Source organism: Ornithorhynchus anatinus, chromosome 1 (assembly GCF_004115215.2).
Source record: "Ornithorhynchus anatinus isolate Pmale09 chromosome 1, mOrnAna1.pri.v4, whole genome shotgun sequence".
NCBI lineage: Eukaryota > Metazoa > Chordata > Mammalia > Monotremata > Ornithorhynchidae > Ornithorhynchus > Ornithorhynchus anatinus.
The window spans coordinates 178247789-178273259 of record NC_041728.1 but is presented as its reverse complement, the minus strand read 5'-3'; the positions used below and the strand labels follow the sequence as shown (position 1 = coordinate 178273259).

General features: G+C 51.9%; 1 protein-coding gene across 14 annotated transcripts in view; it reads left to right on the top strand.

The window, feature by feature from the left end:
* The window catches only part of BIN1 (bridging integrator 1), a 154088-nt gene that overhangs the window by 93585 nt on the left and 35032 nt on the right, over positions 1-25471 (top strand). For 10 of the 14 annotated variants that reach the window (XM_029061828.1, XM_029061826.1, XM_029061821.1 and 7 more), the window contains exons 4-10: positions 542-636; positions 1235-1330; positions 9563-9670; positions 11749-11841; positions 23301-23386; positions 23737-23812; positions 24584-24666. In XM_029061828.1, the coding sequence (XP_028917661.1) occupies positions 542-636; positions 1235-1330; positions 9563-9670; positions 11749-11841; positions 23301-23386; positions 23737-23812; positions 24584-24666 (637 nt within the window). The remainder of the gene's footprint in view (positions 1-541; positions 637-1234; positions 1331-9562; positions 9671-11748; positions 11842-23300; positions 23387-23736; positions 23813-24583; positions 24667-25471) is intronic. The other 4 variants (XM_029061829.1, XM_029061827.1, XM_029061819.1 and 1 more) reach the window with 1 other exon arrangement.

The following is a 25471-nucleotide window of genomic DNA, read 5'->3' as shown; positions in this document are numbered from 1 at the left end:
CTACTTGTCTGCTTTGTGACCTTAGACAATCCACTTCACTTCACTTCCAGCACTTAGAACAGTGCTTTGCACATAGTAAGCGCTTAACAAATGCCATCATTATTCTCTGGTCCTCAGTTCCCTCATCTGTAAAATGGGGATGGAGACTGTGAGCCCCATGTGGCACAGGGACTGTGCCCAACCCGATTTGCTTGTAACCACCCTAGCGCTTAGTACAGTGCCTGGCACATAGTAAACTCTTAACAAATACCAGAATTATTATTATTACTATTCTCCGTGCCTCAGTTACCTCATCTCTAAAATGGGGATTGAGACTGTGAGCCCCATGTGGGAGAACCCGATTACCTTGTATCTATCCCAGTGTTTAGAAGAGTGCTTGGCACATAGTAAGTGCTTAACAAATACGATTACTATTATTATAATTCTTATTAGACACAGTAATTAGACACAATCCCTGTTGGTGGTTGGCGGACACTGAATGTGGACTGTTTCTCTGTCTCTCCCCATCCCCCCACCTCCCCCGCCCCCTCCCGTCCCACAGCGATGCACGAAGCGTCTAAGAAGCTGACCGAATGCTTGCAGGAAGTGTACGAGCACGAGTGGCCCGGGAGGGAAGAGACGAACAAGATCGCAGAGGTGAGGTACCGCAACAAACCCCCTACCACCGCACTCCTCCAGGAGTCCAGGGGGACCCCCCTCAATAAGCTCTCTCCCCCCACACTCCTCCAGAAGTCCAGGGAGACCCCTCCTCAACAAATTCCCTCCTCTCACTCCTCCGGGAGCCCGGGGACACCCTCTCAACGTGTCCCCTCCCCTCCCACACTCCTCCAAGAGCCCAAGACCCTCCTCAACAAGCCTCCTCCCCCCACTCCTCCAGGAGTCCAGAGGGACCCCCCCTCAATAAGCTCTCTCTCCCCACACTCCTCCAGAAGCCCAGGAAGACTCCTCCTCAACAAGTCCCCTCCGATCACTCATCCAAGAGCCCGGGGAGACCCTCTCAACGTGCCCCCTCCCCTCCCACTCTCCTCCAGGAGCCCAAAAAGACCCAATTCAACAAGCTCCCTCCCCCTGATTCCTCCAGGATCCCAGGAAGACCCCCCCTCAACAAATATTATTATTGCTCTCTGGGTACCTGGGGCTAGAGAGAGGACCAGGTTAGTTTTAATTTGCCTCCCTGATTGCGTGTCCCCTTGGTTTTCTTGGCCCGTCAATGTGTGTGTGATGTGTGTTTCAGAACAACGACCTGCTGTGGACAGATTTCCATCAAAAGCTGGTGGACCAGGCTCTCCTCACCATGGACACATACCTTGGCCAGTTCCCGGATATCAAAGTAAGAAGCCGCAGACTTCAGACGCCTTGAGAGGTGGTCCCAGAAACCAGGCCGTAGAGTGGTCCAGGCTAACAGTAATAATAATAAATGATGGTATCTGTTAAGCGCTTACTATGTGCCTGGCACTGAACTAAGCACTGGAGTGGATATAAGCAAAGCGGGTTGGACACAGTCTCTGACCCAGGTAGGGTTTGTAATATCAATCCCCATTTTACAGATGAGGTAACTGAAGCCCGGAGAGGTAAAGTGACTTCCTCAAGATTCATTCATTCATTCATTCATTCATTCATTCATTCATTCATTCATTCAATATTTATTGAGCGCTTACTATGTGCAGAGCACTGTACTAAGCGCTTGGAATGAACAAGTCGGCAACAGATAGAGACGGTCCCTGCCGTTTGACGGGCTTACAGTCTGATCGGGGGAGACAGACAGAGAAGAACAATGGCAATAAATAGAGTCGAGGGGAAGAACATCTCGTAAAAACAATGGCAACTAAATAGAATCGAGGCGATGTACATTTCATTAACAAAATAAATAGGATAATGTAAATATATACAGTCGAGCAGACGAGTACAGTGCTGAGGGGATGGGAAGGGAGGGGGGGGGAGCAGAGGGAGTGGGGGGAAAGAGGGTTAAGCTGCGGAGAGGTGAAGGGGAGGCAGTAGAGGGAGTAGAGGGAGAAGGGGACCTCAGTCTGGGAAGGCCTATTGGAGGAAGTGAGTTTCAAGATCACACAGCAGACACCTGGCAGAGTCAGGATTAGAACCCATGACCTTCTGACTGTCAGGCCCGTGCTCTATCCACTACACCTTGCTCTATTTTCCCTCTTTGCCCTCACTGCTGCATCAGCTCTGTACTTAAAAACTTTGATACTGACCCCAGCCCTACAGTGCTAACTCAGTATAATAATAATGTAATAATGTTGGTATTTGTTAAGCGCTTACTATGTGCAGAGCACTGTTCTAAGCGCTGGGGTAGACACAGGGGAATCAGGTTGTCCCACGTGGGGCTCACAGTCTTAATCCCCATTTTACAGATGAGGGAACTGAGGCACAGAGAAGTTAAGTGACTTGCCCACAGTCACACAGCTGACAAGTGGCAGAGCTGAGATTCGAACTCATGAGCCCTGACTCCAAAGCCCGTGCTCTTTCCACTGTGCCAATAAGAGTATATTCTTATACTCGATTATTTTTTAACGGTATTTATTAAGCACATACTATATGCCAGGCACTGTACTCAGTGCTGGGATAGAAAATGAGCTAATTAGCTCGGGCACAGTTCCCATCCCGCATGGGTTTCACAGTCTTAATCCCGATTTTACAGGTGAGGAAACTGAGGCATAGAGAAGTGAAGTGACAGCAGACAAGTGACAGAGCTGGGATTAGAACCCAGGACCTTTGATTATTTCCTACTCTTTCCACATCTGTAATTTTTTTTAGAGTCTGTCTCCCCCCTAGAATATGGGCCTGGGAGTCAGAGGGACCTGGGTTAATTCCAGCTCCGCCACATGTCTGCTGTGTGACGGGCTTGTTGTGGGCAGGGGATGTCACTGTTTATTGTTTTATTATACTTTCTCAACCTCTTAGTACAGTGCTCTGCACACAGTAAGCGCTTAATAAATATGATTGAATGAATGAATGAACTTAACTTCTCTGTGCCTCGGTTATCTCGTGTAAAATGGGGGTTAAAACTGTGAGCCCAATGTGGGACAGGGATTCTGTTCAACCTGATTAGCTTTGAAGCACTTAACAAATACCATTAAAAAAGAAAGTCCTTGTGGACAGGGATCGCGTCTCCCAACCCTGTTGTACTTTCTCAAGCGCCTAGTACAGTGCTCTGCAGGGAGTAAGCACTCTGAGAGGAGCACTGAGAGGAGAAGGCTGGGCTGGGAGCACTGGAGGCAGTGCTCCCCTTCTCTCTCTCCACCCCCTCCTGCTCCCCAACAGCTGCAGCCGAACAGAAAAAGTCCCTTTTGTAGGGAAACGCTCGGGGTGACACGGCCGGCTGGCACCGGGCAGGCTGGCACCGGGCAGGCTGGCACTGGGCAGGCCAGCTCCCTCCCTGGGAACCCTTCCAGACCCTCCCACGCCCGGGCTAGTCTGTGCTGCCCAGATGGGGAGGTGCTGACCGGCTGGCTGCAGGGGGATGGGGGATGAGGGAGGGGAGCCTGTTGGGGTGCGTTCTGCCCCCTGTTGGGACTCTGAGCCACCCCCCACCAAACCTGGAATCTCCAGGGTCCTGGATAGTCTAGAGTCAGCCCCCCTTTGCCATTTGGCCTGCCTCTGCTAGGTCACTGGAGCCACATGGTTTTGCCCGGAATGCTCCTGGGAAGCTGGTTCAATCAATCAATCAATCAATCAATCAATCAATCAATCAATCAATCAGTCGATCAGTGGCATTTATTCATTCATTCATTCAATAGTATTTATTGAGCGCTTACTATGTGCAGAGCACTGTACTAAGCGCTTGGAATGGACAAATCGGTAACAGATAGAGACAGTCCCTGCCCTTTGACGGGCTTGCAGTCTAATCGGGGGAGACAGAACGTGATGTATATCTCAATAACAAAACGATAGAATCAAAGTGATGTACATCTCATTAACAAAATAAATAGGGTAATGAAAATATAAACAGTTGAGCGGACGAGTACGGTGCTGAGGGGAGGGGAACCCTTCTGACCATAGACCATCTGGCAGAACTGGGAACTGGATGTGGGTCGAGACCCCTCTCACGTAGATGACCCCAGGGGAACCTACTGAAAACCAAGGAACGGCAGCAGCCTGCCCCACTGAGGCAGCTAAAGACAGAGAACCCTGAGAGAACCCTTAACCGCAGCCTCCATTTTGGCTTCCGGATAGCCTTCGCACCCAAAAGGCTGACCTGCCCACATCACAGGCTGCAGGATCAAAGCCCAACAAAAGAAAAGGGTTTGTGTGTAGGAGACAAGGCCCGCATCACACAGCAAACCCAGGAGGGAAAGGGAATGCCAGAAACACACACAGGGTCCTGAAAGATACATTTTACCAAGGCCCAACCTTTTCCCCAAAAAGCCCTCTCAGGTGAGGGCTTCAAACTCAGTGGGCTCAATCCCCAGAGGTTCTGGGGTTCTGAACCGAGTCTGCCCACCCAAGGGCTACAACTGTCCTTCATCAAACCCAGTAGTTGTTACCATCTCCTTCTGCCCTTCACACCAACGTGTTAGCATTCTGGGAGACTGAACTCCTAAAATTGATTCTTGATTCTATTGATCCTATTGATCCTTGATTCTATTGATTCTATTGATCCTTGATTCTATTTAGTTAGTTGCCACTGTATTTACGAGATGTTCTTCCCATTGACTCTATTTATTGCCATTGTTCTCGTCTGCCCGTCTCCCCCGATTAGACCGTAAGCCCGTCAAACGGCAGGGACTGTCTCTATCTGTTGCCGACTTGTTCATTCCAAGCGCTTAGTACAGTGCTCTGCACATAGTAAGCGCTCAAGTACTATTGAATGAATGAATAAAATTCTGAATCTAAGTGGCCAGGCAACTACCCAAACTCAGGGCAATTTACTAAGTGCTTACTGTGTGCAGAGAACGGTACAATAGAACAGAGTTGGTAGACACGGTCCTGGCCCACAGAGAGTTTATGGTCTGGGGGAGACAGACATTAAATTATTGATATGGACATAAATGCTAGGGGGGCTAAGGGTGAGGTGAATATTAAGTGCTTAAATAACAGTAGTAGCGATGGTATTTGTTAAGCACTTACTATGTGCCAGGCACAATACTAATCAGGTAGGACACAGTCTCTGTCCCATGTGGGGCTCAGAGTTCCAATCCCCATTTTAGAGCTGAGGGAACTGAGGCCCAGAGAATAATAATAATAATAATAATAATGTTGGTATTTGTTAAGCACTTACTATGTGCAGAGCACTGTTCTAAGCGCTGGGGAAGATACAGGGTCATCAGGTTGTCCCACATGGGGCTCACATTTTTTAATCCCCATTTTTACAGATGAGGTAACTGAGGCACAGAGGAGTTAAGTGACTTGCCCAAGGTCACACAGCAGACATGAGGCGGAGCTGGGATTAGAACTCAGGACATTCTGACTCCCAGTCCTGTGCTCTTTCCACTACGCCATGCTGCTTCTCAGGGGAAAGATCCGAGTGCAAGAGCAATGCAGAAGGGTGAGGGAGTAGGGGAAATTATGGCTTAGGGAAGGGCTCTTGGAGGAGATATGATTTTAATAAGGCTTTGAAGGGGCGGGGGAGTGATGATCTGTCACATATGGAAGAGGAGGGAGTTTCAGGCCAGAGGTAGGATGTGGGCGAGGGGTCAGCGACGAGCTAGACCAGATTGAGGTACAGTGAGTAGGTTGGCATTAGAGGAGCGAAGTGTGTGAGGGGCGCAAGATGATGGAAAGCAGTTTCTGTTTGATGGGGTGATGGTGGGGCAACCACTGGAGGTTCTTGAAGTGGAAGGAGGAAGAAAAATAGGGAAGGAGAAGACACGGGAGCTGTCTTTTGCTGGGGGCAGAAATTGACCCAGAATCCCCCATCCATCGGGTGGACGTTCAGCTCTGTGGCAAAGGAAAGGAGAAACCGAGTCGGCCGGTCAGTCAGTCGTATTTACTGAGCGCTTACTGTGCGCAGAGTACAGTACTGTTAGGAGTGCCTCAGTTCCCTCATCTGTAAAATGGGGATTAAGACTGTGAGCCCCACGTGGGACAACCTGATTCCCCTGTGTCTACCCCAGCGCTTAGAACAGTGCTGGGCACATAGTAAGCGCTTAACAAATACCAACATTATTATTATTATTAGGAGACTATCAGTGTACCAGACTCTTTCCCTACCCACAATAAGCTTGTCTAGAGGGGGAAATAGAAAATATAAATAAATAAATGACAGATGTTGACATAAGTGGTGTGGGGCTGGGAGGGGAATGAATGAAGGGAATAAGTCAGGGTGACGCAGAAGGGAGTGGGAGAAGAGGAAAAGAGGGCTTAGCTTAGGGAAGGCCTCTTAGAGGAGATGGGCCTTCAGTAAGGTTTTGAAGTTGGGGAGATTCACTGTCGGATTTGACAGAAGCCGACAGAAGCAGCATGGCATAGTGGCTAGAACACAGGCCTGGGAGTCAGAAGGTCATGGGTCCTAATCCCAGCTCCACCATTTGTCTGTTGTATGACCTTGGGCAAGTCACTTCACTTCTCTGTGCCTTAGAGAAGCAGGGTGGCTCAGTGGAAAGAGCCCGGGCTTGGAAGTCAGAGGTCATGGGTGCGCATCCCGGCTCCGCCACTTGTCAGCTCTGTGACTTTGGGCAAGTCACTTAACTTCTGTGCCTCAGTTACCTCATCTGTTAAATCGGGGATTAAGACTGTGAGCCACCCCATGTGGGACAACCTGATCACCTTGTAGCTCCCCAGTGCTTAGAACAGTGCTTTGCACATAGTAAGTGCTCAACAGACACCATCATTATTATTATTAATTCCCTCATCTGTAAAATGGGGATTGAAAATCTGAGTCCCATAGGGGACAGGGACTGTATCCAACTCGATTTGCTCATATAATAATAATATTGTTGGTATTTGTTAAGCGCTTACTATGTGCCCAGCACTGTTCTAAGCGCTGGGGTAGACCCAGGGGAATCAGGTTGTCCCACGTGGGGCTCACAGTCTTCATCCCCATTTTACAGATGAGGTAACTGAGGCACCGAGAAGTGAAGTGACTTGCCCACAGTCACACAACTGACAAATGGCTGATCCGGGATTTGAACCCATGACCTCTGACTCCAAAGCCCGTGCTCTTTCCACTGAGCCATGCTGCTTCAATCCATCCCAGCGCTTAGTACGGTGCCTGGCACATAGTAAGCGCTTAACAAATACCATTATTGTCATCATTATTATTTGAGGAGGGAGGCGTGCCGGACCAGAGGCAGGATTTGGGTGAGGGCTCGGCGGCTAGGTAGGTGAGAGGCCGGACAGACAGGTCTACGTTTTTCCCAGCATTCTCCATGGAGCCGGTCTGGTCACGTCATCATGACAGGGTCCCGGGGACTTTTAGACCCATCTGTTGTTGGGTTTTGGGGTGGGTCAGAGCTCAGCGGGGGGACCGCCCACCTACCACCCCCTTGTCGGTTAGTTTCCAATGTCAACCAATCCGTTGTATCTAATTGAAGCAGCGTGGCTCAGTGGAAAGAGCCCGGGCTTGGGAGTCAGAGGTCACGGGTTCTAACCCCAGCTCTGCCGCTTGCCAGCTGTGTGACTTTGGGCAAGTCACTTAACTTCTCTGTGCCTCAGTTACCTCATCTGGAAAATGGGGATTAAAATTGTGAGCACCATGTGGGACAACCTGATCACCTTGTATTCCCCCAGCGCTTAGAACAGTGCTTTGCACATAGTAAGCGCTTAGCAAATACCGCTATTATTATTATCTAATGAGTACCTTCTTTGTGCAGAGTGCTTTACTAAGCACTTGGGAGAGTACAATAGAATTGGTGGACACAATCCCTGTCCTCAAAGAGCTTCCAGTCTACTGTGGGCTGAGCACTGAGTACTTGGAATACAGTAGAGTTAGGAGACATGATCCCTGCACTCAAGGAGCTTCCAGTCTGCAGTACTTTCATTCATTCAGTATGCAGTTTTTTCATTCATTCAGTAGTATTTATTGAGCACTTACTATGTGCAGAGCACTGTACAAAGCACTTGGAATGTACAGTTCGGCAACAGATAGAGACAATCCCTGCCCAAAAAGGGGCTCACAGTCCAAACGGGGGAGACAGCAAAGCAAAACAGAACAAAAGAAGACAACAGCATCAAGATAACTAGAATCATGGAGATATACACCTGTTTAACAAAATAAATAGGGACAAAATAAATATGTAAACATGTCCATAATTTATATTAATGCCTGTCTCCCCCTCTTGACTGTAAGCTCAGTGTGGCCAGGGAATGTCTATCCACTCGATTGTGTTGTTCTTTCCCAAGTGCTTAGTACAGTTCTCTGAATACAGTAAGTGCTCAATAAGTACCATTGTATGATTGATTGCTAGAGATAGTATACTTGCTCCCTGACCACAAGGAGCTTACAGTCTAGCTGGGGAGAAAGACATTAAAAGGAACAACAAGTAGGGGAAGCAGCGGAATATAAGGAGATGGACATAAACACTGTGGGGCTGGGAGTGAGAGGTTAGTTCCGAAGGGCTTGGGGGTGGGATGACTAAGCGTGTGGTGTAGTAGGGAGGGAAAAAGCATGGGGAGATGAGAGGTTAGTCAGAGAAGGCTTCCTGGAGGAGACGTGATGTTAGGAAGGCTTTGAAAATGGGAAGAGTGGTGGTCTGCCAGATGTGAAGAGGGAGGGAAGCTGGAATGGGGGCGGCAGAGAAAGGAGGGATAGGTGGGTGAGAGAATTGAGCAGGTGCCAGGACCCCGATCCCGCCCAGGGCCCCTATTTGGTGAGGGAGGGGAGGGGCAGCTGGACTCCAGCCTTTGAGTGGTGCTCTGGGATCAGTCAGTGGTATGTATTGAGTGCTAACTGTGGGCAGAGTGCTTGAGAGAGGTTACTTTAACGGAATTGGTAGACACATTCCCTGCCCACAAGGAGTTTACAGTCTGGATGGAGAGACAGACGTTAATAGAAATCAATAAATGACGGATACGGACATGAGTGCTGTGGGGGCCGAAGGAGGGTTGAATAAAGGGTGCAGATCCGAGTGTAAGGGTGATTCAGAAGAGAGCGGGAGTCCTCCCTTCCCCCCTCCCCCCTGAAGTTTCTGCCAGAGGGAGGGAGGGTGGTGGGGGAGGGGACACCTTCCTGTCGGGGAGCAGGCAGCCTTCTTTGTCCCCGCACTGACCCCTGGGCCAGCGGGCCCTCACAGGCCACCCACAGGGTAGACAGCCAAGCCAAGTGTATTGAGCACTTACTGTTTGCAGAGCACTGTACTAAGCACTTGGGAGAGAACAACACAGTCGAGTGGATAGACACATTCCCTGGCCACAATGAGCTTACAGTCAAGAGGGGGAGACAGGAATTAATATAAATAAATATGCAGGAGTTCTTCCTGCCTTGGCCTCATTTCTCTGACACTCTGGGAGTATGCGACTATGCATAGTCACTAATGGGCCAATCAGGGCTCAACTCTGGGGAAGGAGTGGGTGTGGGGAGGGGGGGAGAAGGGGATGTGGAGGGCAGCGTGACCACCCAGGTCCTTCCTCCGTCCCTCATCCTCCCATGCGGCCCCTCCCCTGACAGTCTCGCATCGCCAAGAGGGGCAGGAAGCTCGTGGACTACGACAGTGCCCGGCACCACTACGAAGCCCTCCAGACCGCCAAGAAGAAGGATGAAACCAAAATCGCTAAGGTGATGTCATGGGAGGCCGGGGGAGGCGGGATGGGTGGGAGGCTGGGGCTGGGGCTGAGAAGGTCGGGGGAAGAGGGGTCAGGAAGGCGGGAGGGGTGGAGGGAGCGCTGTGGGGGGTGGGCCGTCCTTGTTTTTGGCTACTCAGCGGTGGAGGGAAGAGGGGGTAGGTGCTGGTTGATGTTCGGGGTTGGGGAGTGGGGTCTGGAGGAAGCCCCGGGGAAGGAGGAAAGGACCTGGCTGGTGTTGGGGGCGGGGATGGGGGTGTGGGAGAACACCTGGGGAGAGGTGGAGGGCGACTTGAGTCCTTGGACCAGGTCTGCCGCTGGAAGCCCCCCTCTCTCCGCTCAACAGAGCCCAAGGCCGAGCCCTGGCGTCAGGTCACGGGGGGCTGGGTGCCCCTTAGCTCAGAGGGCCAAGGAGAGGCCGGCTCCCCAGGCTCACCATCTCGGCTGTGGGCCAGATGACAGCCATCTGGGCTCTGGGTTTTCAGACCCTGGTGATAAGCTTGAAACTCCAAATGCTGGCAGGTCTCCCCTTTGTCACCCCAAAGCCCGGCAGGTCCCCCCTCAATTCCTCCAAATGTTGGCAAGTCCCTTTTCTGTCTCTCCCAAACACTGGCAGTTCCCCTCTCTGTCCCTCTAAACCCTGGCAGTCCCCTCTCCGTCCCCCCAGCCCCCCAAAACACTGATCGGTCCCCTGTCCCCCAAACCCTGGTGGATCCCTTCTGTGACCCCCTCAACCTTGGCCGGTCCCCTTAAACCCCAGTAGGTCCCCTTTTTCTCCCTCCAAACCCCAGCAGGTTCCCCCCCTCCATTCTCTTGAACACCAGCAGATCCCTTCTCTTTCTCCACAAACTACAGCAGTCCCCTTTCCATCCCCTCAAACACCGACAGGTCCTCTCTCTGTCCCTCCAAATACTGGCAGTTCTCCTTTGTCTCCCCAAATGCCCAGAGGTCCCCTCTTTGTCCCCCAAACCCCAGTACTTCCCCTTCGTGTCCCACCCCAAACACCGGCAGGCCCCCTTTCTATCCCCCACAAACATTGGTGAGTCACCTCTCTGTCCCCCCAAACTTGGCCAGTCCTCTTTCTGTCCCCCAAAACTCAGCAGGACTCCTTTTTCTCCTCCCAGGCCCCAGCAGGTGCCCCTTCCATCTCCCCAATCACTGTCAGGTCCCCTCTCCATCCCTCCTAACCAATGGCAGGACCTTCTCTGTTCCCTAAATACCGGCAGGGCTATCAGTGGCCTAACCAGGAGCCTCCTGGAATTGTAAGGCCGATGGTCTTGCTGCTCTGGAGCTTGGGGGTGGGGGGGGGTCTCTGAGGTAGTGGCCTTCCCGGCAGGGTGGGAAAAAAGCATATTCTGTGGGGTCCCGTCCCCCATCCCCCTCCATTCCTCTGCAGCTGCCAGAGGCCAGGCAGGGTGGGTCCCAGATACTGCCACCTGCCCTCTGGCCCCCTCCTCCTTTCCGGGGCAGGATGGGTGGCATGGGTGGGGCCGGTGGGGGTGTCCGGGCCCCCCCCAACTCTCCTGGACCCCTGGCTCTCCTGGTTCCCTGACTCTCCCGGATCCTCGGCCTTCCTGGACCCCTGACCCCCAACCGCCCTGGGCCCAACCAGCTGTGCCTCCCTGTCACTAAAGCTTGTCACTGTTTGCAGCTGCTGGAGTTCACCCTCAGCCTGGGGGTGTTCCCCTCCCCCACCTCCATTAACCCCTAACAGGCCACATCCTTCCGGGGCTCCCGCCACTGTGCCCCAGCCCCCATCCGCTCCGACCCCAGCGCTGATCTGACTAACTGCTGTTTGCCGTTTGGATTGGATTTAACAAAATGTCTGTCTTCTCTCTCTCTCCCTTATCTTCCCCTTGCCCCTCCACCCCCACACTTCTCCCTCTCTTTCTCTCCACGCCTTCCCCTTTCTTTCTCCCCCTCCCCTTCATTCTTCTTTCTTTCCCTCTGGGCCCTCCTCCATCCGTCTCCTCCTGCTCTCTTCTTCTCCTGACCCCCTCCCCCCCCAAAATCCCCCCATCCCTCCTCCCCCCCACCCCGGCTCCCCCTTGGCTTGACCCCACCCTGGCCCAGCCTGTGTCACTGCTTGAGAAAGCCGCTCCTCAGTGGTGCCAGGGGAAACTCCAGGCTCATCTTGTAGCGCAAACTAACCTGCTGCGAAACCAGGTGACCGACCCGATGCCCCCCCCCCCCCCGCCCCTCCCCCGGCTGCATGTGGTCCCTCTGCCTTCTCTTCACCGGCCTCTGGGCCCGTCCGTCTATCCATGTCGGTGTCCGTCCGGCGTCTGTGTGTCTGCGGAATGGGGAGGGGGGTTCCCATGGCCCGAGGGGTGCCCTCCTTGAATCCTCGGGGCCGCGCGTGGGGTCTCAAAGTCATGTCATCCATCCCTCCTGCCTCCCACTGCGACACCATCGCAGCCAGACGAGAGGGTCTCCCTGACACCTTTATCCAAGAGCTGGCACTGCCCCTGCCCGCGGGTGCCCGGTGGCGCTGCGCCCCTCTGTTCTCGCCTTCCCTGTATAGCTGGGCCCTTCCGCTATACCTGGAACCGGGACTTGAAATTGGGGGAAAACTTCTGAGACGAACTGCTCAGCACCTGCGTTTCCCCCAACGCCTCCCGGGCAGGTCCTGTCTGCCTCTCTGCTCGGGCCGCTCAGACCTGGAGTTAAAGCTTCTGGCTGGCAGCTGGTCAGTCTGATACACAAGCTCCTCTAGTCGGGCTTTTGGCAGAGTTAGGCCTCAGGAGACTCCCTCTTCCCCATCGCCCCCCGACCCTCTCCCACCAGGGACCGGGACGGTGGCGTGTTGCAGGGAGAGGGGGAGGTAGCAGAATGACTCCAGAGAGAAAAGGAAGACAGCGCACACACGGGCTCGGCTGACATGACGGTCAGGGCCATCGCTTAGAGCCAAGAGACTCACCAGTGACCAAAATCACACAAAAGAGTAGTTGACTGTGAAGCATTCCTTTGGTCGAATAATGAGGGTATTCGTTAAGAGCTTACTGTGTGCCGAACACTACTAAGTGTTAGAGTGGATATCAGGTAGTTAGTTCATAGCCGGGATTAAAACTCGTGTCTGGTGACTCTCAGGCCCTCTCCTTTCTTCCAGTTTATGCACTGCGGTGTAACCATGGCCCCTGCGTGGCATTACCGTGGTGTTAGGATGTTGTTACAGCTGCATTTGTATGGTGTTAGCATAATAATAATAATAATGGTATTTGTTAGGTGCTTATTTATGTTCCAGGCACTGTACTAAGTGCTGAGGTGGATAGAAACTAATCATGTTGCACAGAGTCACTGTCCCATGTGGGACTCGCGGTCTCAATCCCCCAGTTGCAGATGAGGTAACTGAAGCCCAGAGAAGTGAAGTGACTTGCCCACAGTCACACAGCTGACAGGGGGCAGAGCCGGGATTCAAACCCATGACCTCTGACTCCCAAGCCCGGGCTCTTTCCACGGAGCCACGCTGCTTCCTGATGTTAGCATGTTAGAACCATGGCATTAGTGTGGTGTGTCCACGGCGTTACCATGGTTGGGAGGAGAGGGAGGGAAAGGCTGGTACCGGGCCCTGCAGCAGAACTGATGGAGACGAGCGGTGGGTGGTGGGCGGTTGGCAGCGGGCGGCGGGCCCTGCACACATTGGAGCTTTGGAGAGAACCCGCAATCTCCGGGCCTCCCTCCGCCCACATACTTCCTCCAGGAAGCCCGTGGTTTGGCAAGCAAATACACCACTTTCTGGCGCGGTGCCGGGGTAGGCTGTGGGGAGGTCACGGGCCAAACTGCCAACCCTTTCCCTGCCCCCGGGCCAAGCTGGGGGCGACAGGCAGGACGGGGGTACCTGCCACCGCCCTTCTCTTCTCTTGCCCCTAGGCCTTACCCGATCTAGTGATTCATCACTGTAGCCTCCTAAATCCCTGTTCTAGAAAGGAACTCGAAACGCTGTCCCCTCAAGTCCCTTCCATTCACCCTCCCTCCCTCCCCAGGTGCCCAGGGTTTGTGAGTCCAGGGTTCAAAGGGCAGGGGTAGGCAAGATGGGGAACCCCCGTCTAAGCGGGATGAATAGGAGCCTCCCCAGGGGAGTTTACTCAGTGGAATTGAGAGGAATGGAGGAAAATTGACTGTGGATCTCTTTGGGAGGGGAGGGCGGGGATCGATCAATCAATCCATTGATTGCATTTATTGAGCACTTACTGTGTCCAGAGAACAGTACTAAGCGCTTGGGAGAGCACAGTATAACAAAATGACAGACACATTCCTTGGCCTCACGAGTTTATAGTCTAGAGGAGACACAGCATGAAGCTGCAAGGCCAAGTGGATAGAGAAAGGCCTGGGAGTCAATACGTTATGGGTTCTAATCCCGGCTCCACCACCTGTCTACCCTGTGACCTTGGGCAAGTCACTTAACTTCTCAGTGCCTCAGTTACCTCATCTGTAAAACGGGGATTAAAAACTGTGAGCCCCACGTGGGGCAACCTGATTGCCTTATATCCCCCCAGCGCTTAGAACGGTGCTTTGCACATAGTAAGTGCTTAACAAATACCAAATACCACCACTATTATTATTATCATCATCATCATCATCATCATCATTCTCTGAGCCTCAGTTCCCTCATCTGTGAAATGGCGATTGAGACTGTTAGTCCCACGTGGGATAGGGACTATGTCCAACCTGATTTGCTGATATCTACCCCAGCACTTAGTACAGTGCTTGGCACAAAGTAGGCACTTAAATGCCATAATTATTATTATTATTACACAGTCTAGGAGCGGCCTTGAGACAGAAAAAGAGTGGTGCAGGGTGAGACAGAGAGAGAAAGGCACAAAGGAAGAGAAAGAAAGAAGAGAAAAGGAGAGGGAGGAAAAGATGGTGGGCTCTAACGGAAAGGACACGGTACAGGGACTCAGGAGATGAGAGCTGTGGTCTTAGGTCTGCCTCAGCCTGCTGAGTGACTTTGGGCAGGTCATTCAACCTCTCTGGGCCCCCTTTCCCTCACCTGTAAACTGGGGATGAGAGTTGATGAGATTACTGGTGCCAGCTCTTAGCACAAAGTGAGTGCTTCATAGAGAAGCAGCGTGGCTTAGTGGAAGGAACCCGGGCTTGGGAGTCACAGGTCGTGACTGGATCAGAACTCACGACCTGTGACTCCCAAGCCCGGGCTCCTTCCACGAAGCCACACTGCTTCTCTAGGGGCGGCCTAGAGACAGAAAAAGAGTGGTGCAGCTGTGTGGTCTTTGGCAAGCCATTTAGCTTCTCTGTGCCTCAACTACCTCATCTGTAAAATGGGGATGAATTCTGTGAGCCCCAGGTGGGAAAACCTGACGACCATTTATCTATCCCAGCACTTAGAACACTGCTTGGCACATAGCAAGCGCTTAACCAGTGCCAACATTATTGTGATTATTAGAGGCCAAAATGCATATTATTATTAGAGGGAGGAGAGAGTAGAGTTAAAGAGGAGAGAGGGAGAAAGAGGAAGTTGGAAAGATGGAGAGGCGGCAGATTTTTCTCCCGGATCGGGCGGGACGCACCGTTGATTGGTCACTCAAGGAACCAGAATTCCTCCGGCCTCCATGGGCCCCCAGACTTTGTGTGATCAGTTCTCCTCTCTCTGTGACTCACTTGTGGTCTCTGTGTATGAGTGTGTGTTTGTCTGTGTGTGTCTGTGTGTGGTTGGGGGGGAGGGGAGGAGAGGGCAGGGGCTATGGCTGACACTCGGCTTGGATGTCAGAGGCCAAATCGAGGTTGATAATAATAATAATGTTGGTATTTGTTAAGCGCTTACTATGTGCAGAGCACTGTTCTAAGCGCCGGGGTAGATACAGGGGAATCAGGTTGTCCCACGTGGGGCTCCCAGTCTTAATCCCCGTTTTACAGATGAGGTAACTGAGGCACAGAGAAGTTAAGTGACTTGCCCACAGTCACACAGCTGACAAGTGGCAGAGCCTGGATTTGAACCCATGACCTCTGACTCCAAAGCTGTGCTCTTTCCACTGAGCCACACTGCTTCTCATTGAGGCCCATAGCTGGGGGAGAGCCTGGTCAATCAATCAGTGGTATTTATTGAGCACTTTTTGTGGGCAGAGCACTGGACTAACCGCTTGGGAGAGGACAGTAGAACAGAGTTGGTAGACACGTTCCTTACCCATATTCATTCATTCATTCAGTAGCATTTATTGAGTGCTTACTGCATTCAGAGCACCGTACTAAGCGCTTGGAAAGTACAATTCAGCAATAAAGAGAAACAATCCCTGCCCCTACTGGGCTTGTAGTCCAGAAGTTGGGGAGACAAACATCAAAACAAGTAAACAGGCATCAATATAAATAAATAGAATTATATATACACATCAAAAAAAGTAAACAGGGAATAATGTTCCCTGCCCTTAACCATATCTGTAATTTATTTATTTGAATTGCCATCTGTCTTCCCTGTGCCTAGACTGTAACAGTGCTGTGCACATAGTAAGCTCTTAATAAATGCCAACATTATTATTATTAGAGAAGCAGCGTGGCTCAGTGGAAAGAGCCCAGGCTTGGGAGTCAGAGGTCATGGGTTCGAATCCCAGCTCTGCCACTTGTCAGCTGTGTGACTGTGGGCAAGTCACTTCACTTCTCTGTGCCTCAGTTACCTCTTCTGTAAAATGGGGATTAAGACTGGGAGCCTCACGTGGGGCAACCTGATTACCCTGTATCTACCTCAGCGCTTAGAACAGTGCTCTGCACATAGTAAGTGCTTAACAAATACCAGCATTATTATTATTGTGGGCAGGGAATGTGTCTGTTTATTGTTGTATTGTACTCTCCAAGCACTTAGTACTGTGCCCTGCACGCAGTAAACGCTCAGTAAATAGGACTGAATGAGTGAATGAACGAGGTAATCAGGTTGGGCGCAGTCCAGGTCCCATAAGGGACCCCATTTTATAGGTGAGGTAGCTGAGGCACAGATAATTAAATGACTTGCTCAAGGTCACAAAGCAGGCGGGTGGTGGAAGTGGGATTGGAACCCAGATCCCCTGACTCTTGATGCCAAGTGCTTTCCACCAGGCCTCGCTGTGTCGGCGGTCCCCACCCTGCCAGCCGGCAGTTTGATCGCGTTGAGGCTGCGACTACTCTCCGGTAGAGGGGACTGGTCACCCCAGCCCCAGGGCCCAGGGGTTTGAGGATGGGGGTGCTGGTTGCCCCAAGCGGTGACCACCCCGACCCGAGAAGGCAAGGTTAGTTTGCTCGCCTCTCTGACTTTGGTTGGCCCCCACATCTTCTCTCCCTTGGTCTACGACCCGAGGGCCTGCGGCCAGCTCCCTCCACGTCCCCCTGCCTTCCCTCAGACTATCTGGAGGCCGTCTATGTTTTCTTATCTCAGTCAGTCAGCCAATTGTATTTATTGAGCACTCACTGTGTGCAGAGCACTGTACTAAGTGCTTGGAAGAGTACATTAGAGCAATAAACAGATACAGTCCCTGCCCATCGTGAGTTTACACTCTGTCCTTGGAGTCTGTGTGCTGGATTCACCTCCCCCCTCCCCCCAACTTCTCCCCACCTCCCCTCCCCCTACCATCTGTGCTCCCCACCCCCCCAAACCCACTCCAGGACCCCATGATTCATCCACAGTTTTCTGATTGTGACTCTGGGCTGGAACACAATAATAATTATAATAATGATTCATTCATTCAATAGTATTTATTGAGCGCTTACTATGTGCAGAGCACTGTACTAAGCGTTTGGAATGTACAAATCAGTAACAGATAGAGACAGTCCCTGCCCTTTGGATGTGCTTACAGTCTAATCGGGGGAGACACAGACAAAAACAATAGCAATAAATAGAATCAAGTATATAATAATAATTATATTTGTTAAGCACTTACTCTGTGGAGTAATAATAATTATTATTAAGCACTGGGGGAGAGATAAGATAAGCAGGTGAGGCACAGTCCTTGTTTCACGGGTGTCTCACAGTCCAAATAGGAGGGAAAAACAGGTATTATATCTCCATTTCACAGATGAGGAAACTGAGGCACAGAGAGGTTAAGTAACTTGCCCAAGGTCTCAGGCAAGTGGTGGAGGTGAGATTAGAGCCCAGGCCCCATGACTCCCAGGCTCAGACCCTTTTCCTTAGGCCACGCTGCCCGCCTTCGGTCTGCTTTGTGGTTCGATGGTCAGAGGCTTGGGATCCAAAAGATCCCAAGGAAGCAGTGTGTCCTAGTGGCTAGAGCACAAGCCCGGGAGTCAGAGGGATCTGGATTCTAATCCTGGCGCTGCCACTTGTCTGCTGTGGGACCTCGGGCAAGTCACTTCACTTCTCTGTGCTTCAGTTCCCTCATCTGGAAAATGAGGATGATGACTGTGAGCCCCATGTGGGACAGGGACTGTGTCCAGTGGGATCAGCTTGAATCTACCGCAGCACTTAGAACAGTGTCTGGCAAATACTAAGTGTTTATTAACAAATACTATCATTATTATTATTATCCAAAGCTATAACCCAGCCTCAGTGCTTGGGTCTGTGAGTCCACTGAAAATTTTTCCCAATGAAAAGTCTGGCAAGGGCCCTGTCTGGAATCCAGGGAGGCTGGGAGGCCTGGTGGGCGCTGGAAACCCTCCCTGCCTTAAGGCTTCCTCAGTCCCTCTGGTGGACTCACTCATTCATTCAATAGTATTTATTGAGCGCTTACTACGTGCAGAGCACTGGACTAAGCGCTTGGAATGTACAAATCGGTAACAGAGACAGTCCCTGCCCTTTGACGGGTTCACAGTCTAATCGGGGGAGACGGACAGACAAGCACAATAGCAGTAAATAGATTCTAGGGGATGAACATCTCAGTAAAACAATAGCAAATAAATAGAATTAAGGCGATGTACATTTCATTAACAAAATAAATAGGGTAATGAAAATATATACAGTTGAGCAGACGAGTACAGTGCTGAGGGGGAGGGAAGGGAGAGGGGGAGGAGCGGAGGGAAATGGGGGGAAAGGGTTTAGCTGCAGAGAGGTGAACGGGGGCGGTAGAGGGAGTAGAGGAAGAAGGGGAGCTCAGTCTGGGAAGGCCTCTTGGAGGAGATGAGCTGCAAGTAGGGTTTTGAAGAGGGGAAGAGAATGAGTTTGGCGGAGGTGAGGAGGGAGGGCGTTCGGGGACCGCGGGAGCACGTGGCCCGGGGGTCGACGGCGGGATAGAAGAGAACGGGGGACGGTGAGGAGGCGGGCGGCAGAGGAGCGGAGCGTGCGGGGTGGGCGCTAGAAAGAGAGAAGGGAGGAGAGGTAGGAGGGGGCAAGGGGATGGAGAGCCTTGAAGCCTAGAGTGAGAAGATTAATGAATCAATCAATCAATTAATTTATTATTGGTTTATTTATTGAACACTTAACCTCTCTAGAGCATTCATTCAATCATATTTATCTAGTGCTTATTATGTGCAGAGCACTGTACTAAGCCCTTGGGAGAGGACAATGCAATAGAATAGACACATTCCCTGCCCACAATGAGCTTACATTCCAGAGGGGGAAACAGACATGAATATAAATAAATAAAATACAGATAGGGACATAAGTGTTGTCCCTAAGAGGGGGACAATAAGAGGGGGGATGAATATTCATTCATTCAGCCGTATTTATTGAGTGCAGTGTACTCCGTGCAGAGCAGAGTGTGTGTGTGTGTGAGCATGAGAGAAAGAGAGGGTGACTGGGTGGGGAAGGGGAAGCAGGGAAGGTACTTCTCTTACCCGCCTTACCCAGCCTAACCCTGCCCACAGCCTCGCCTAATAACGATAATAATAAATAAATAATAAATAATTAGAGAAGCAGCGTGGCTCAGTGGGAAGAGCCCGGGCTTGGGAGTCAGAGGTCATGGGTTCTAATCCCGGATCCGCTGCTTGTCAGCTATGTGACTTTGGGCAAATCACTTAACTTCTCTGTGCCTCACTTACCTCATCTGTAAAATGGGGATTGATTGTGAGCCCCACTTGGGACAACCTGATCACCTTGTATCCCCCAGTGCTTAAAACAGTGCTTTGCACATAGTAAGTGCTTAACAAATGCCATCATTATAATTATTATTGTTATTAAATGGGGTGTTTGTTAAACAGTGTTTGTTAAGCATTTACTCTGTGCCACGCACAGTACTAAGTGCTGAGCAGATACAAGATAAGAGAATTGGACATAGTCCTTGTCCCACATGGGCTCACAGGTTTAAGAAGAAGCATGGCCTAGTGGAAAGAGCCTGGGCCAGAGCACCGTACTAAGTACTTGGGAGAGTAATGAGTAAATTATGGTATTTGTTCAGCACTTGGTATGTGCCAAGCACTGTTCTATGCACCGAGGTATGCGTAAGGTTATCAGTTTGGAAACAGTCCCTTTCTCACATGGGGCTTTCAGTCTAGTTACCAGGGAGTAGAATTTAATCCCCATTTTTACAGATGAGGAAACCGGGGCCCAGAGAAGAGAAGCGACTTGCCCAAGGTCACAAAGCTGACAGGGAGGAGCTGAGAGCAGAACCCAGGTCTTCTGACTTTCGTGCCTGGGCTCTTTCCATTAGGCCACACTGCTTGTGTCTACCCCAGTGCTTAGTGCAGTGCTTGATGCATTGTGAGCACTTGAGTGATAACCCAGTTGTTGTTACGAAAAAAATCAGGAGGGACAGCCGCTCTTGGGCTCCGGATTCAGTTGGATCGGTCTCGAGGATGAGTACGACATCCTCAGACCACCTCCCAAATACATGCTGCTTTGGAATCTCCTCTGGGGATGGAGTCCCCTTCTGTGCAGGTCAGCCTTGGACCAATCTGGGTATTTACCAAGTGCTCACTCTGTGCAGAGCACTGTACTTGGGAGAGTACAGTAGAGTAGGGCCCCACCTCTGCCCCCGAGTAGTTTATAGTCTATTTTGTGCAGAGCACTGTACTAAACAGGAGGTAGAGCACTATAGAATATGTAGACCAGTCCCTGCTCTTGAGTTTGCAGGCTACCATGCAGAACCAGAAGCAGCGTGGCTTAGTGGAAAGAGCCTGGGCTTGGGATTCAGAGGTCTGGGTTCTAATCCCGCCTCCGCCACTTGTCTGCTGTATGACCTTGGGCAAGTCACTTAACTTCTCTGTGCCTCAGTTACCTCATCTGCAAAAATGGGGATGAAAAAATGTGAGCCCCATGTGGGACAATATCATTATCCTGTATCTACCCCAGCACTTAGAACAGTGCTCTGCACATAGTAAGCACTTAAATACCATTATTATTATTATTATTATTATTACTTTACTTATTTATTTATGATGTTGTTAAGCGTTTACTACATTCCAGGCACTGTACTAAGCACTGGGGTAGATCCAAGCTACTCAAGTTGGATGCAGTCCCCATCCCACATGGAGCTCGCAGTCTTCATCCCCTTTTTACAGATGAGGGAATTGAGGCCTAGAGAAGTGATGTGACTTGCTTAAGGTCCCACGGCAGACAAGTAGCGGTCTTCTGCTAGTAGACAAGAACCCTGGTCTTGCTGACTTCCCGGCCTGTGCTGTATCCACTAGGCCGCACTATCCACTAGGCGGTAGTAATAATAATTCATTCATTCATTCAATAGTATTTATTGAGCGCTTACTATGTGCAGAGCACTGTACTAAGCGCTTGGGATGAACAAGTCGGCAACAGATAGAGACAGTCCCTGCCGTTTGACGGGCTTACGGTCTAATCGGGGGAGACGGACAGACGAGAACAATGGCACTAAACAGCGTCAAGGGGAAGAACATCTCGTAAAAACAATGGCAACTAAATAGAATCGAGGCGATGTACAATTCATTAACAAAATAAATAGGGTAACGAAAATATATACAGTTGAGCGGACGAGTACAGTGCTGTGGGGATGGGAAGGGAGAGGTGGAGGAGCAGAGGGAAAAGGGGAAAATGAGGCTTTAGCTGCGGAGAGGTAAAGGGGGGATGGCAGAGGGAGTAGAGGGGGAAGAGGAGCTCAGTCTGGGAACGCCTCTTGGAGGAGGTGATTTTTAAGTAAGGTTTTGAAGAGGGAAAGAGAATCAGTTTGGCGGAGGTGAGGAGGGGGGGCGTTCCGGGACCGCGGGAGGACGTGACCCAGGGGTCGACGGCGGGATAGGCGAGACCGAGGGACGGCGAGGAGGTGGGCGGCAGAGGAGCGGAGCGTGCGGGGTGGGCGGTAGAAAGAGAGAAGGGAGGAGAGGTAGGAAGGGGCAAGGTGATGGAGAGCCTTGAAGCCTAGAGTGAGGAGTTTTTGTTTGGAGCGGAGGTTGATGGGCAACCACTGTTGGTATTTGTTAAGCTTTTACTATGTGCAGAGCACTGTTCTAAACGTGGGGGTAGATATAGGGTGATCAGGTTGTCCCACGTGAGGCTCACAGTCTTAATCCCCATTTTACACTGAGCACGGCCTCTGCTCCTGCTTTGGATTTGGCGATTGGAGCTCCCAGAAGCCTCCGGCAGCTCCAGGGCTTCTGGTGTGAAGGGGCTTGTTGAGGCTTGACATCCTCAAAGTCTGTGTCAGCAGCTGCCTCCTCCTCCTCCTTCTCCCTCCCGTACCTTCTCCGAGGATCTCCCCTGCCTCTGTGCTCACCCCCGAGAGATGTCCACCTATCCCTTTGGGTTGGGGGCCACCGCATGTCCCGACACCCTAAAATTGATGCCATTTATTCAGCGCTCCCTGTGATCTTAGACGCTGCACTAAGCACTGGGGTAGATTCATTCAATAGTATTTATTGAGCGCTTACTATGTGCAGAGCACTGTACTAAGCGCTTGGAATGTACAAATCGGTAACAGATAGAGACAGTCCCTGCCCTTTGACGGGCTTACAGTCTAATCGGGGGAGACGGACAGACAAGAACAATAGCAATAAATAGAATCGAGGGGATGAACATCTCATTAAAACAATAGCAAATAAATAGAATCAAGGTGATGTACATCTCATTAGCAAAATAAATAGGGTAAAGAAAGTATATACAGGTAGGCATTCAGATAGGACACAGTCCCTGGCCCACAAGGGGCTCACGGTCTATGAGGGAGAGGAAACAGGGATTTAACCCGCATTTCACAGATGAGGAAACTTATGAAACTTATGCACGGAGGAGTTGAGTGACTTGCCCAATTAAACACAGCGGGTCTATGGCAGAGCTGGGATTCGAACCCAGTTGTCCCGACTCCCAGCCCCGTATCCTTACAATAATGGAATCGATTGAACGCTTACTGTGTGCCAAGCACTCGACTAAGAGCTGCGTAGATACAAGGTGAGGACACAGCCCCTCCCTGGGGCTAACAATCTAGGAGCAGGGGTTTTATGTCCATTTTACAGATGAAGAAACGGAGGCATAGAAAGCTTAAAAGACTGGGCCGCTGCGGGTATGCGGCCGACGTAGGATTCGAACTCAGGCTTTTCTGGAGTTTGGGGATCAGCCCTTTCTGGCAGGGACATGAGGGGGAGAGGTGGGATGGGGACACCCAGATCCGGGGGACTGGGAGGGCGCTGGGAGAGGGCGGTTGCGTAGCCCCTCCTTGCACCCCCACTTCTCCTTGGGTCAGTCCTGGGATTGCCGGGAAGGCTGTGGTGGAGGGGAGGCTGGGTCAGGGTCCCCCCCAACCCCCGTCGCCCTCTCTGGGCCCGCCGAGGCAGGGGTGACCGTCGCTGTCTCCGTCCAGGCCGAGGAGGAGCTCCTGAAAGCCCAGAAGGTGTTTGAGGAGATGAATATCGATCTTCAAGAGGAGCTGCCCTCGCTGTGGAACAGGTGACCGGAGAGGTTGGGGGCCGAGCCAGAGCCAGAGAGCTGTGAACCCCAGCCTCAATCCCCCCTTGCCCTGACCCTTCCAGCCCCCTGCCCCGGACAGGGAGAACCATCCCCGGCCTGTCATTCCCTCTATCCCTAGTCTCTGCCCCTCCTCATTCTCTAACTGTCATATCCCAGCGGCGGTCTGGAGGCCCTCAGAGGGACACCCCCCTCCCAAGGCCAGAACTCCAGGCCTCCGCCCAGCCCACTGGGCTGCCTGTCCCCGACCCGGCCTCCCCGACCTCTCTGCTTGTCCTCCCCACCTCCCCTCTGACACCTCACCCCGGGTCATTTTGTCTCTTCCCCTGCAGCCGTGTTGGTTTCTATGTCAACACATTCCAGAGTATAGCCGGCCTAGAGGAGAACTTCCACAAAGAAATGAGCAAGGTAAATACCACAAACCCACCCCGGGCCCCTTCCCCCTCCCCTTCCCCCTCTGATTTCCCCTTCCTCCTCCTCTTCCTTCTCTTCCTCTTTCCTGGTCCTTAACCAACCGTAGCTTGTCCTACCACAACCCACTCCCCTCCAGGGCCTTGGGGCACTTTACCCACAGGTAACTCTGTTTTTTGGGGGGGCCGGGGAGAGGGTCCCGAAGGCGGCCGGGGGGCCGCTGATCAGTCCAACAATGTGAACTCCCCCGCATCAACTCCTCCTTGGAGAACCGGGTCCATGTCCTCTCTCTGCTCCCCCGGGTCTACTGCTCTTGGCAGCTGCCGTGATGCCTGCCTCGCTTGGCAATGGTCTGATCCCCCAGTGACCCCTTGGGGCCGAGGGTCAGGAGAGGGAGCAACAGAAGGAGAGGGAGGTGGGGGAAAGGTGAACCACTGCAGGGGCTGGGGGGGGGGGGCGAGCTAGTAAAATGAGGGAGGAGGAGGAAAAGAGTAAGGAAGAGAAAGAGGAGGAGGAGGTAGAGAAGTAGCATCGGGAGGACGTGGGTGGGGAGAAGGGCCCTCAGGGTTGGGAGGTTGGCAGATTCAGCCTGTTCTCTCCGTGCCCGGAGTCTCTCTTTAAACTGGTGAAGTGAAGAGGGTGGGGGAAGCGCAAGGCCTACAGCTGGTCAGGCTGTCCCCCGACCCCTGACTTGCACCATGCCGCTGAGGCTGAGGGTTGCCCCCCACCAGCCCAGCCCCCCGCTCAGCTCTTCCCTTCTCTCCGCAGCTGAACCAAAACCTCAACGACGTGCTGGTCAACCTCGAGAAGCAGCATGGCGGCAACACGTTCACCGTGAAGGCGCAGCCCAGGTGAGCGAGCGGGGCCGGGGGGAGGGCCGATATTGGCGGGCGGAGAGCCGGGGAGCCTGGGGGACGTCGGGTTGGGGGGCTGGGGTTAGACCTCGGAGTGAGGACGAGCTCCTTAAGGTCAGGGCCTGACTTTTGCTTCAGGTTCTGCAGCCAGTAATTGCTCATTAAGGTGTCCTCCTCCTTCAGTGCTCTGCAACCCATAGGCGCTCATTAAAACTCCAGTTTGATTGCATTGATCCGGAGCCTTGGGGAGGCCCTGGGGGAAGGTGCGATTCTTCCAACCTGGACCAGCTCCGTTCAAGACAGCAGGGCAGGGCCTGTGGCCACTGGGAGAGAAGGGCAGGGTCTGGGAGCACTGGGAGCCGGGGCAGGACTGGAAGCAATAATAATAAGCCCATTTTGTGGGCAGGGATTGTCTCTATTTGTTGCTGAATTGTACTTTTCAAGTGCTTAATACAGTGCTCTGCACACAGTAGGTGCTCAATAAATACAATTGAATGAATAATAATAATAATGATGGAATTTCTTAAGCACTTACTAAGTGTCAAGCACTGTTCTAAGCGCTGAGGTAGATACAAGGTAATCAAGTTGTCCCACATGGGGTTCCCAGTCTACAAAGGAGGGAGAAGAGGTATTGAATCCCCATTTGACAGATGAGGGAACTGAGGACCAGAGAAGTGAAATGACTTATCCACGGTCACCCACACCAGGCAAGTGGTGGAGCTGGGATTAGAATCCAGGTCTTCTGCCTCCCACATTCTTAATCCCCATTATCCAGATGAGGTAACTGAGGCACAGAGAAGTG